This window comes from Mauremys reevesii, linkage group 4 (genome assembly GCF_016161935.1).
Source record: "Mauremys reevesii isolate NIE-2019 linkage group 4, ASM1616193v1, whole genome shotgun sequence".
NCBI lineage: Eukaryota > Metazoa > Chordata > Testudines > Geoemydidae > Mauremys > Mauremys reevesii.
This window is the reverse complement of record NC_052626.1, coordinates 24,232,445-24,245,242: the sequence shown is the minus strand read 5'-3', so window position 1 is coordinate 24,245,242 and position 12,798 is coordinate 24,232,445. Positions and strand designations below refer to the sequence as shown.

At 43.1% G+C, this 12,798-nt stretch overlaps 1 protein-coding gene across 7 annotated transcripts in view; it reads left to right on the top strand.

The window, feature by feature from the left end:
* Positions 1–12,798, top strand: part of EML1 (EMAP like 1) — a 222,688-nt gene that overhangs the window by 108,955 nt on the left and 100,935 nt on the right. Inside the window, exons 1-2 of one of the 7 annotated variants that reach the window (XM_039537394.1) lie at positions 1,959–2,069; positions 12,691–12,794. The exons of the other annotated variants lie outside the window; for them this stretch is intronic. Coding sequence (XP_039393328.1) covers positions 12,752–12,794 — 43 coding nt within the window. The 5' untranslated portion in view covers positions 1,959–2,069; positions 12,691–12,751. Of the gene's footprint in view, positions 1–1,958; positions 2,070–12,690; positions 12,795–12,798 lie in introns of those variants that run through there. 7 annotated transcript variants of the gene reach the window in all.

Here is a 12,798-nt window from a genome sequence, read left to right as displayed (position 1 = left end):
TGAAGTGAAACCATCAGTATCAAGTATTTTATCATAAATAAAACAACAGTCAGAATTGTAAATTAAAGCATTGGGCTCTCACTAGGAAATCATGTTTTATCTGATCATCAAAGAGTTGTTTAAAAATTAGGATACTTTACAGTGCTGATAAGATGTGCTTTAATTTCTAATTAAGTATACCAAAATTCATTTTTGTACTAAAGTCTAAACTACATGCAGATGATTTAAAATGGTTTTAAAATTTCTTTAGAAGTAAATTATTAAACGATTAAGTCAAACAATTTTATATTAAAAAGTCTTAATAAGTTTTATTTTGATTTTTTCTCCTGGACGTTTAAGGTGAAATATGTCAAGTTGATGTTGCAATTGCTTTTCTGTCACTGGGAACTTTGGTAGGCCATAGTGGAAAGTTTTTACTTTTCATATTTATGGGTGTTGCATAAGGTTGGGGTGAATAAATAGGGAAGTTGTCTATAATAATCTATTTAGAGTTATTTGCAATGTCAGTAGAAGCAACTCCAAGTTCATAGAAGGGGACAAACTTTGGCTCAGTCAGCCTGTCCATCCTCCATGAAACTAAATCTAAAATGCTCATCCATTACATGATTAAAATGCGGAAGTAGCTCCCTGGGGATATTTAGGGAGATGGGGTGGGGATAATGATATGTTAGCATGGTTTCACTGAATAAGTTATTTGGAAAGTAATTAAGTGAGATTGCCCACACTCCATTACTTTCAATGAGTGAAATCTGACATGGTCCATCATTTTCTTGTCTTCCCTTGAAATGACCTATGATTGAATAAATATAATCTGCTTGTACTAAAATTTGTATCAGAAATCTCTAGTAATTGCCTTATGGAGTTTTAAATCTGAAATAAACATCTGGTATTAATGTACAATTTGCATTCATTAACAGTATAGCTACTATAGTTGCTTGGAAAATTATGTAAATCTCTTGTGGGCAAGAGGGAAATCAAATATTTTTTGTTTTTAATTATACCTTTGTAATCTGGCAGCATACACTCTTGCATATTGTGCATGCCATCTTACACTTAATAATGTAAAGCTGCCTGAGCATCATATTATGCATTTGAAATATTGTCTCCAGCATTTTCTAGAGCCAAGTTCTCAGAAGCTTAGGTTTCTAAAATTGGAGCTAAATCTTGCATGGGTGAAAATAGGCACAGATGCAGATGGAACAGAGATGTCTATGATCATTATACCTAGAGCACAAAAAAAAAATCAAAACAATTTCAAGAATATTTTTGTAAAATTCTTGTATTTTACTTAAACTTGAAAAATTTCAATCAGCCTAATTTTGCCAAACCACACTGAAAAAACTTGAAATCTCTAGCTGTAATTTTTAACAGGGATTAGATGACAGAAGCATAAGCAGTAAGAAGTCAAGACATTATTAGAAGAAAACTTTCTCAGGTTTCTTTCAATAAATTACATATCTTTTTTGGTGTTAGGAAAAATAGGTTAAAAACACGACATTGCTTTCTCATTTCCTCTAATAGCACATATTTTCAGCCGAATATGTCAAATGTTATGTGCAAATATAACGTGACTAAATGTTCAGTTATGGATTTAAAAGATATGTCCATAGTTCATGTTACTCAAGTGCTTTATAATTACAATTCAGTAATTTGTATTAAAAGTAGAAGAAGAAAGTTTAATTCATCTCTAGGCTCTCACAAGGATAATGTGGTATTGCAACTGTGCCTTTAAGAACTGAGCTTCCCAGATAGTCTGGGCAGGGCAGTATGAAGATCCTATTATGCACAGCCAGTTGGAACAGAACACAGAATAAGGCAGATTTCCGGCAAACTTCTTAAGCACTGAGTGATATCTGAACAGCACAGATAAATATTTACATTTAATTGCTTTGTATTGTGTTCATGGCTTTAAGAATATTTTAAATCCTTAATGATAGCCTGTTTTATCTGAATATCAGCTCCAGTATGGCTTGCCACTAGTGAAGCAGCAGCTATGGCAGATGGAATGGGAATGCCAGAGTGAACTGGAATGAGTGAATAACTGCCCATCCCCTATCTGTAATTTCTGGGTAAGGACTAGAACTATGGCTAACAACCACTTTCTTCAAGGGATAGGCTTAGAATTAAGGATGGGGTTCATTCATATTGAAGGAGTGTGGGGGAGTACATTCCACTGACCCTATTTCGTGTTTTTTTCAGGGCAAGGCTGGGAAAAGAAAAATTGTTGTTTGCACATAGCTTTGTCTGGTTTGGTAAAGTTTGCCCTATCTCTGTTTAACACACATTTGAGTAAAAATCAGTTTATAATTTTTGTAAAGCATTTTGAGGATGAAAAACACCACAGAAGAGAGTTTTTGTGTGTGTGTGAGTATGGATTAAATAAAACACCACCACAGATCAGGGAGGATGGCTGAAGGATGTGAAAGAGGGTAGACTGCCTCCTTCACATGTTAGGAGATGGAAAAGTGTGTAGGGCAGTTGAGGGGAAGGGGGTAAGCTACCTAGAGGTATGGGAGCCTAAAGGCTCGGTGGTACCATGGAGCTGGGGAGAGTGATTATATTGAGGGAAAAGAGAAGTTTGAGACATCCAAATGAGTGTGTGGAGCAATGGGGAAGACATGCAGCCACTATTGACTTTAAGTAGGGTGACCAGATGTCCTGATTTTATAGGGACAGTCCCGATTTTTGGGTCTTTTTCTTATATAGGCTCCTATTACCCCCCACCCCCGTCACGATTTTTCACATTTGCTATCTGGTCACCCTAACTGTAAGGAAGAGGAAAGAAACAACTTTTGGCTACTACAGTCTTGATTTAGATTTGAATTTGGTACATAAAGGTAGAAGGTTCCCTTATATTGTAAATATCCTCAACAATTCAGTATTGGACTGACTCCATAGCTCAGTTATTAGGGAAAGACTATTTTCATGTCCTAAAAGTAGAAGTGTGGTTCAGCAGTAACCAATTCCATAGATGAGATGTGACTGTTCTGCTCTTGCAAGTTCTAACCTGGGCTTCTCTAGCTGAAGCACCCGATTGAATAAAGCTGACATAGTGAGTGAGGAGAGCGATATAGCTGGGTCATAGCCCATTTAGGGATTTAAAGGTGAAGACCTGCTGCTTGAAGTGGATCCTGTTTTTGTCTCAAAAATCTATTGAGCTTCAGGGAACTCAGCACATAAGGATCCTAAGCAGGAGAAAGCTCCTGTCTAGTCTAATCCTATAGAATCTAAATGAGTGTAGTGAATAAAGCCGGCTAAAGTGGCTACATTGACTCCTTCAATGCTTTGTCATATTTGACAGATAAATCCAGAAACAACCTCTTTGGCTGCTAAACTGCCAACTCAGGCAATTATGGCTCAGAAGGTGGTGGGGGTATGTGTATATGGAGTGAGACGGATGTACATTAGTTTTTCCCCCTTATTATATTTATTTTTGTATTAATTTTAATTTTTAAAAGAAATGCTTACCCTCAGGAGCTTTTGGTGTCTGCTGAACTTGACAGCTTCATCTTTAGCTTGAATCTCTAGGCATGTTCAGTATGAAGTCTTTGAAGTAGCTGAGGCCTGGCTGAAGGTGCTCTCAAGAGGGGGGTGGGGAAGGACAATAAAATACACACTTTTATCACTTTTTTCTCTGCAGAGTGGTTTGAGCCATGCAGCTATTTCAAAGACTTTGCACAAAACACCATTTGACGTTGACTATATGCCAGTTTCAGCAGATACCAAAGGTCTTAGTGTCCTAAAGAAGCTGGGGCCTCAAGTGGTTTCATTTTAAGTGGATTACAGTCAACAGAAAAATAGAACCGTTATAGAATTTGTCAAGTCTTAAAACATTAACAACTCCAGTTTTAGAAGTGGAATGCCACACTCCAGAGAGAGGCAATATGGTCTAATGCAGGGGTCAGCAACCTTTCAGAAGTGCTGTGCTGAGTCTTCATTTATTATTTATTAAAGTTCCGCGTGCCAGTAATACTTTTTAATGTTTTTAGAAGGTCTCTTTCTATAAGTCTACAATATATAACTAAACTATTGTTGTATGTAAAGTAAATAAGGTTTTTAAAATGTTTAAGAAGCTTCATTTAAAATTAAATTAAAATGGAGAGCCCCCAGGACCGGTGGCCAGGACCTGTGCAGTGTGAGTGCCACTGAAAATCAGCTTGCGTGCCGCCTTTGGCACGTGTGCTATAGGTTGCCTACCCCGGTCTAATGAATTGAACACTGAGTCTAGGAGGCAGAAACTTCAGAATGCTCATTGTGACTGATTGGCCCTGGGCAGGTTACTTAGGCTGTTTCTGTTTAGTTTTTCCCTCTGCAAAATGGGATAATGTTACCTACATCACATGGGTGTTGTAAAGATTAATTAAATATATGCAAAGTGCAGTACGTTGTAAATAATCAGTATAATTTACTACTCCATGTTACTGGGTTATGAGATTTACAATCTGCTGCTTGAGGCTCATGACTTTTGAGGTGATGTTTTACCATTTCATCTGAGGCGTGTGTCTGTCTCAGCAACTGAATGTTGTTACGTGATTCCTCACAGAGAACACACATGTTGGAATTGATCATTGGTCTTAGAATGAAATTGAATGATTTGGTTCAGCTCAGAGTTCTGAAGATCCTCTTCTTCAAAGTACTAGAGTTTGTTTCTCAGTCCTTACTTGTCCTTATGTTTAGCAGAGTGGAATTTTATTTAGTGAAATATAGTTGTTTTCCATTGGTTTAACCTAATTCTACAATGTCTCCATTTTTCATAACGACACCTGTACATGATGAAAGTCTTGCCGTGACTGGAACCTTAATCACTTCTGTAACTATTATAAATTTGTTTTGGAGAATAGTGTAGTTGATCTGCTGATTCTAGTTGCAGGTTACAATAATGTCTTCTAATGATCTTTTTTTTTCAACTTGCTAAATATTTATTCACTTCTTTTTACAAAGTATAGCATTCCTTCATATTGAAGTAAACTTGTAAACCTATACAATAAAACATAAACCAGGGTTCTCAAAGTGGGGGTCAGGATCCCTCAGGGGGTTGCGAGGTTATTACATGGGGGGTTGCGAGCTGTCAACCTCCACCCCAAACCCTGCTTTGCATCCAGCATTTATGATGGTGTTAAATATATAAAAAAGTGTTTTTAATTTATAAGGGGGGTCCCACTCAGAGGCTTGCTATGGGAAAGGGGTCACCAGTACAAAAGTTTGAGAACCACTGACTTACACCATTCTCTATATTAGAAAGTGACATTTTGCAGAAAATGAAATTCAGTAGGATCTCTTGACATGCAAATTTAGATGGTGATACAAAGTCAAAATCATCCCAAGGAAGATTGCATCCAAGGCCAGGGCCGCCCAGAGGGGGGGGCAAAGGGGGCAATTTGCCCCGGGCCCTGGGCTCCGCAGGGGCCCCCAAGAGAACAGCGGAGGCTCCCGCCTCCGCCCCTCTCCTGGCGCCTCAGCGCATCAAGCGGCCAGTCTCCGCCGGGGCCCCTGAGCCCCGCCCCGCTCAGAGCCGCGTGGGGAGGGGGCGGGGCTGCGAGCTCTGGGCTGAGCTCAGCGGCCTCTGCTCGGCGTGGAGCTCCCAGCCCCGCTCCCTCCCCACGCGGCTCTGAGCGGGACGGAGCTCAGGCCCCGCCGGCCACACGCTGCGGCTGTTCCGGCGAGGCGCTGAGACTCCGGGTGAGGAGAGAGCCGGGGGTAAGAGGCTGGGGCCGGGGCCGGGGCCGAGGGGAAGCGGGACCCGCCGCCGAAGTGCAGCCCGGTCTTCGGCGGCGGGGGGCCCCTTCCGTTCCGGGACCCGCCACCGAAGTGCCCCGAAGATCCGCGGCGGGGACCCTCCCCCACCGCCGAATTACCGCCGAAGACCGGGCTGTGCTTCAGCGGCGGGTGCCGCTTCGGCGGTAATTCGGCGGCGGGGGGCTCCCGCCGTGGGTCTTCGGGGCACTTCGGCGGCGGGTCCCGGAACGGAAGGGGCCCCCCGCCGCTGAAGACCCCAGGCCCCCGGAATCCTCTGGGCAGCCCTGTCCAAGGCTGCATCCAAGGGACAATCTTAGAGTAATTTAACTGCCTCTGGAACTATAAAACGTGGGATGTTCTTTGACCCTTTGTAGACTCTTACAGCCACAGATGCAAATTCACACTGAACAAAGCAGTATTCTAAAAATGACAACATTTTTCAACAATGTTGAACTACTGATTATTTTTACATGCCAAAGCTTGTGGATTATAAAAAAATCATTGTTTGGAGGCTTCATCATGATAAGAAGTAGGTTGTAAAAAGACAACCTGTGATGGCTGCCAGGGCCCTAAATGTAGTCAATATGTAAAGTGGTGTGTAGTTTTTAATTTTCCTTAATCCAGCATCTGCTCACTCATGACCAGCCCTTACTATAATGAACATGTGTGCACAAAATGGAGGTTATAATTTTAAAAGGAATCGGGTTTGTTTCAATCAACCCAAAAGGAGTTGTAAACAGGACAGTAAATGATTGAATTTTATTAGAATGATGTGGCAGTGCTACCCTAGTTAAGGTTGCGTCATGACTTCTGTTTAAAGGTTGACCTTTCTACATCCTCTAAAATCAACATGATTAGATGAATTCCTCTGAAATTTTGTGTGCCTTGGCAGGATGCAGGGTAGGGTCATTTGGCATAGGGGTTGTGGAAATGCAAACTCTGAAAAAATAGCAAATTTTCAAAGTTTCTAGGTGTTTTGTGCATGCGTGTGTGTGTGCGCGCGCACAGCTAGAGAGAGAACCATTGCTGTAATGCAAGTCAAAATGCTCTTAATCTGCCAAATTTTACTCAAGCTAGTGCATGGCACCCACTAAATATTTGGGGTACCCAAATTGAGAACAGTATGTAAAAAAATGTATATTTTTTCAGTACATGTGCCAATACAGAAAAATGGCTTAAAGGTTTCCATTGTCACCAGTTTATATGCTTTAATGCTCAAATATTGTAAGAGCCCTAAAATCTGACTGGTTATACAGATTGCTTTGAAATTTAGTGTGTCTCATGGAGATGTGGGGTAGTATTAGTGATCCAAATTTGGGGTCATTCACGCAAGGGGTTCTTGAGTTATAGGCCCCCCAAATCCCACTGAGGAAAATAGAAAGAAGCATAAATTCTGAGAAGTGTACAAGTATAATTAGGCAAGCCAAAAAAGACTCTGAAACTGCTAGCAAAAGACACAAAAACTAATAGTAATTTTTTTAAAAAGCACATCAGAAGCAGGAAGCCTGCCAAACAAACAGTGGGGCCACTGGATGATCAAGGTACTAAAGGAACACTCAAGGAAGACAAGGCTGTTGCAAAGAAGCTACATGAATTATCTGAACTGGTCTTCACTGCAGGAGATGTGAGTGTCAGTAGAGGAGGTTTTGGAACGAATTGATAAAGTAAACAGTAATAAGTCACCAGCAACTGATGGTATGCACTCACGAGTTCTGCAGGAATTCAAATATGAAATTACAGAACTGCTAACTAATCAGTCTTTGTACCAGTTGGCTGTAGGATAGCTAATGTAACACTAATTTTTAAAAAAGGATCCAGAGGTAATCCTGACAATTACAGGTCAGTAAGCCTAATTTAAGTTCCAGACAAATTGACTGAAACTTAGTAAAGAACAGAATTATCAGACACATAGATGAACTTGTTGGTGAAGAGTCAACATAGCTTTTGTAAACGGAAATCATGCCTCACCGATCTATCAGAGCCAGTTGGTCTATTGTACCTGGTCTTCTAGAAAGCCTTTGACAAGTTCCACATTAAAGGCTAAAGTGGAGTAATCTGTCATGGGATAAGAGGGAAGGTCCTCTCATAGATCAGTAACTGGCTAAAAGAGAAAACAAAGAGTAGGAATAGCTGGTCAGTTTTCACAACAGAAAAAGGTAAATAGCAGGGTCCTCCAAGGTTCTGTACTGGGACCTGTGATATTCAACATATTCATTAATAAGGCTATTATGTCATGGAATCTGTGATCTATGTGACATTTTCTGTTTCAGCCCTGGGGCAGTGGGGCTGGACCTTTCAGATGGTGAGGGGACCCAGAGCTTCCAATTGCTGCAGGCGGCTGGGGGCCCCAGCAGCTCCTAGCTGCTGCAGGCAGCGGGGGGACCCAGAGCTACCAGCCGCTGTGGGGGGCCCCTACAGCTCCCAGCTGCCCCAGGTGGCAGGGGGACCCGGAGCTCTGAGCCAACGGGCTCAGGCTCAGCCTCATTTTGTCATGGTTATTTTTAGTAAAAAGGCACAAGTCACAGGTTTCCATTAGGGTTGCCAGGCTGGTAACCGCAGCCAACGGAAATTGCAGGGGCGGTGCCTATGGGCGGAGGCAGTGCCCACTGCACAGAGCAACCTGGCCGCGCCTCCACCTAGGAGCCGAGGGACATGTCGCCACTTGTGGTGAGCTGCCCGAGGTAAGCTCCGCCTGGAAGCCGAACCCCAAAATCTCTCCCACACCCCAACCCCCTGCCGCAACCCTGAGCCCCCTCCCGCACCCAAACTCCCTCCTGCGCACCAACCCCCTGCGCTGAACCTTCTCCCACACCCAAACTTCCTCCCAGAGCCTGCACTCCCTCCCGTGCCCCAACCCCCTGCCCCCGCCCTGAGCCCCTCCTGCACCTAAAATCCCTCCCGGAGCCTGCACCCCAAACCCTTTCCTGTGCCCCAACCCCCTGCTCCAGCTCAGAACCCCTCTCGCACTCCGAACCCCTTGGCCCCAGCCCGGAGCCGCCTCCTATACCCCAAACCCCTTATCCCCAGCCCCACCCCAGAGCCTGTACTCCCAGCCCGAGGCCTCACCCCCCGCCGACTCCAACCCCCTGCCCCAGCCCGGATCCCCCTCCTGCACCTTGAACCCTCATTTCTGCCTCCACCCCAGAGCCTGCACCCCCAGCCCAGAGCCTATACCCCCTCCCACACTCCAACCTCCTGCCTCAGCCTGGAACCCCCTCCCACACGCCGAATCCCCCAGCCTTGAGCCTCCTCCTGCATCCCAAACCCCTCATCCCCAGCCCAGAGCCCATACCCCCTCACACATCCCAACCCCCTGCCTCAGCCCAGAGCCCTCTCCCACACTCCAAACCCCTCGTCCCCATCACACAGCCCAGAGCTCCCTCCTGCACCCCAAACCTTTCATCCCTGGCCCCACCCCATAGCCCACACCCTCAGCTGATGCCCTCGCTCCCTCTGTCATCTCAACCCTCTGCCCAAGCCTGGTGAAAATGAGTGAGTGAGTGAGTGAGGATGGGGGAGAGTGAGCGACAGAGGGAGGAGGGGATGTAAGCGGGGGCGGAGCCTTGGGAAGGGGGCGGGGCAAGGATGTTCACTTTTGTGCAATAAGAAAGTTGGCAATCCTAATTTCTGTGAATTTTTGTTTATTGCCCATGACCTGGCCGTGATTTTTACTAAAAATAAGCGTGACATAATCTTAACTTTATTCATAAATGATCTGGAAAAGTGGGTAAATAGTGATGTGGTCAAGTTTGCAGACAACACTAAATTACTCAAGATAGCTAAGTCCAAATTTGATGCAAAGAATTACAAAGGGATCTCACTGAACTTGGTTATGGGCAACAAAATGGCGGATAAAATTCAGTGTTGATAAGTGCAAAGTAATGCTGATTGGAAAAAATAATCCCAGCTATGCATACCAAATAATGGGGTCTAAATTAGCTATTACCACTCAAGAAAGAGATCTTGGGGTTATCCTGGATAGTTCTCTGAAGACATCTCAGTGTGCAGCGGCAGTCAAAAAACTAACAGAATGTTAGGAACTATTTAGAATGGTATAGATAATCAAACAGAAAATACCATAATGTCACTATATAAATCCCTGGGACATCTCCACCTTGAATACTGTTTGCAGTTCTGGTTGCCCCATCTCAGCAAAGATATATGAGAATTGGAAAACGTACAGAGAAGGGCAACAAAATGATTAAGGCTATGGAGTTGAATGGGGCAGGGAGGGGGCGGAGTTGGCACGGGGACTTTGGGGAAGGGGTTGGAATGGGGGTGGGAGGGGGCATGGCAGGGGTGGAGTTGGGGCAGGGCCAGGGGCAGAGGGGGGTCGAGCACCCACTAGAATCATAGAATATCAGGGTTGGAAGGGACCTCAGGAGGTCATCTAGTCCAACCCTTGCTCAAAGCAGGACCAATCCCCAACTAAATCATCCCAGCCAAGTCAGCACCTGTTTGTGCGCGTGTATGTATGTGTTATATTACAAATGGAGCTGGTAGCACTGCCTATTATTAAATTTGGCTGACACTATAAGACCCTGTTTTCAGTGGCTTATTACTTTGCCAGATTTTAACTGTTTGGGCTGAAATTTTCCATGCTTGGTGTCTGCCTCAGAGAAAATTATTTTGGAAAATTTCACCCAAACTGGGTCAGCTGTTTTTGAGAATTAAGCTAGGGAAAAAATACATTGTTTTGCCTATGTTAAAAAAATTCTTGACAACTTCCTTGAAAAGTTCTAGTGTCCCTGTGCATTAGTGGATGGACATAAAATTTTGCAGGGGTTTGAAGTTTGTGTTGTGGATGTGCCTTGGAAGTTCCCATGAAAGTCCACCCAAATTTGGCCAAGTTATAAGCCTTTGAAAAAATCACAGTGTGCACATGCTCAGTAGAAACTTCTTCAATTTTAGTAGCTAAAAATCTTTGACAATTCCACCTTTAGTGAGCATTCTCAAATATCTCTCGCCAATCCTACGTGTGACAAGATGATGTATATTCCATCTACACAGAGTGACTGAGCATGCTTCCCTCTGGGGCTAGAGGGGTGAAGCCAGGCTTTCCTTGTAATTGCTACTGTGTGGCAGGGTGGAGCTGGACACTAGAACTGAGTGCAGGGAGTGGGAGCCTGTCTCCTGTGCTCTCAGGGACTACTCCCTCCCCCACCTCATTTGTTGCAAAAGTTGGAAGGTGTGTACTGAATGAGGTAGTGAATTGCAGGAAGAGAAAGTATGGTTTCATCGTAAAGATGTTTGAATGCTGCTCTGGAAAATTGGATTTTATTTCATTCTGTGTCACAGAGTTACTGTGTGATGCTGAGCAAATCACTGAAATCAGACTTTTCAAAAGTGGCCACTAATTATGTGTTCCTCATTTTTTGGGTTCCTGACTCAAGACCTTGGATCTGATTTGCAGAAGTGTTGAGTACTTACAGCTGCAACAGAAGTCAATGAGTGCCGTGATTTGAACATGTAAAGTGCTGTAGCTATATAAAGTTAAGTACTCTGAAAAATCAGGTCCTAAGCATTTCAGCCTAGACACCCAAAATTTAGTGAGTACTTCTGAACTTAATCTCTGTGCCTTAGTTCCCCCTCTCTAAAATGGGGATGATACCAGCCCCTCACCTCACCTCACAGAGGTGTTGTGAACATAAATGAATACTTCTGAAGCACTCATACTCTGTATTGATGAGCACCACAGAAAAACCCATAAGGAAACGAATAATTCTGTCTTCAGACCAGCATTTGAATAGTGTGTAGTAAATAATGCATGAGGCCACACATTGAACAATGGGGAGAAAACAAAATATTGAATAGCTGCTCAATTAAGAAGAAAGATACTGGAATACATTTTTAAACAATCAATTTATAAGCACATAGAGGATAATAAGTTTGTACGGACTAGCCAGCATGGATTTGTCAAGAACAAATCATGCCAAACTAACCTAATTTCATTCTTTGACAGAGTAACTGGCCTCATGGATAGGGGTGAAGCAGTAGATGTGATATTGTATCTTGATTTTAGTAAGGCTTTTTACACAGTCCAACATGAAATTCTCATAAGCAAGCTAGGGAAAATGTGGTATAGATGAAATTACTATAAGGTGCGTGCACAGCTGGTTGAAAGTCTGTACTAAAAGAGTAGATATCGATCGTTCACTGTCAAACTGGAAGTGTCTCTAGTGGGGTGTTGCAGCCGTCAGTCCTGGGTCCAGTACCATTCAATATTTTCATTAATGACCTGGATAATGTAGTGAAGAGTATACTTATAAAAATTTGCAGATGACACCAACCTGAGAGGGGTTGCAAGCACTTTGGAGGACAGGATTAGAATTCAAAATGACCTGGACAAATTGGAGGATTGGTCTGTAATCAATAAGATGAAATTCAATAAAGACAAATGCAAAGTACTTCACTTAGGAAGGAAAAAACAAACACACAGCCACAAAATGGGGAATAACTGGCTAGATCAGGGGTAGGCAACCTATGGCATGTGTGCCGAAGGCGGCACATGAGCTGATTTTCAGTGGCACTCACGCTGCCCAGGTCCTGACCACCAGTCCAGGGGGCTCTGCATTTTAATTTAATTTTAAATGAAGCTGCTTAAACATTTTAAAAACCTTATTTACTTTACATACAACAATAGTTTAGCTATATATTATAAACTTATAGATAGAGACCTTCTAAAAACATTAAAATGTATTACTGGCACGCGAAACCGTAAATTAGAGTGAATAAATGAAGACTCGGCACACCACTTCTGAAAAGTTGCCGACCCCTGATTTAGGGTGAGGTAAAGTTATTTAGACAGGGGGATAGCCTGTTAATGAAAGTATAGTCTCTGGAAAGCGTGTTACGATTCTGTTTTATATGTAACCTTTTGTTTCTATTATCCTTATTCACAATTGCTTGAACCTTCAATCTTTGGTAATAAACGTATTCTTGTTTTCATTATAGATATATCTAAGTGCTGTGACATTAAGCAAGGTGCTGATCCTGAGTTGAATCATACAAGCTGATGGGTACATTGTTCCCTTGGGGACAGCAGATCCAGTATTTCTGTGA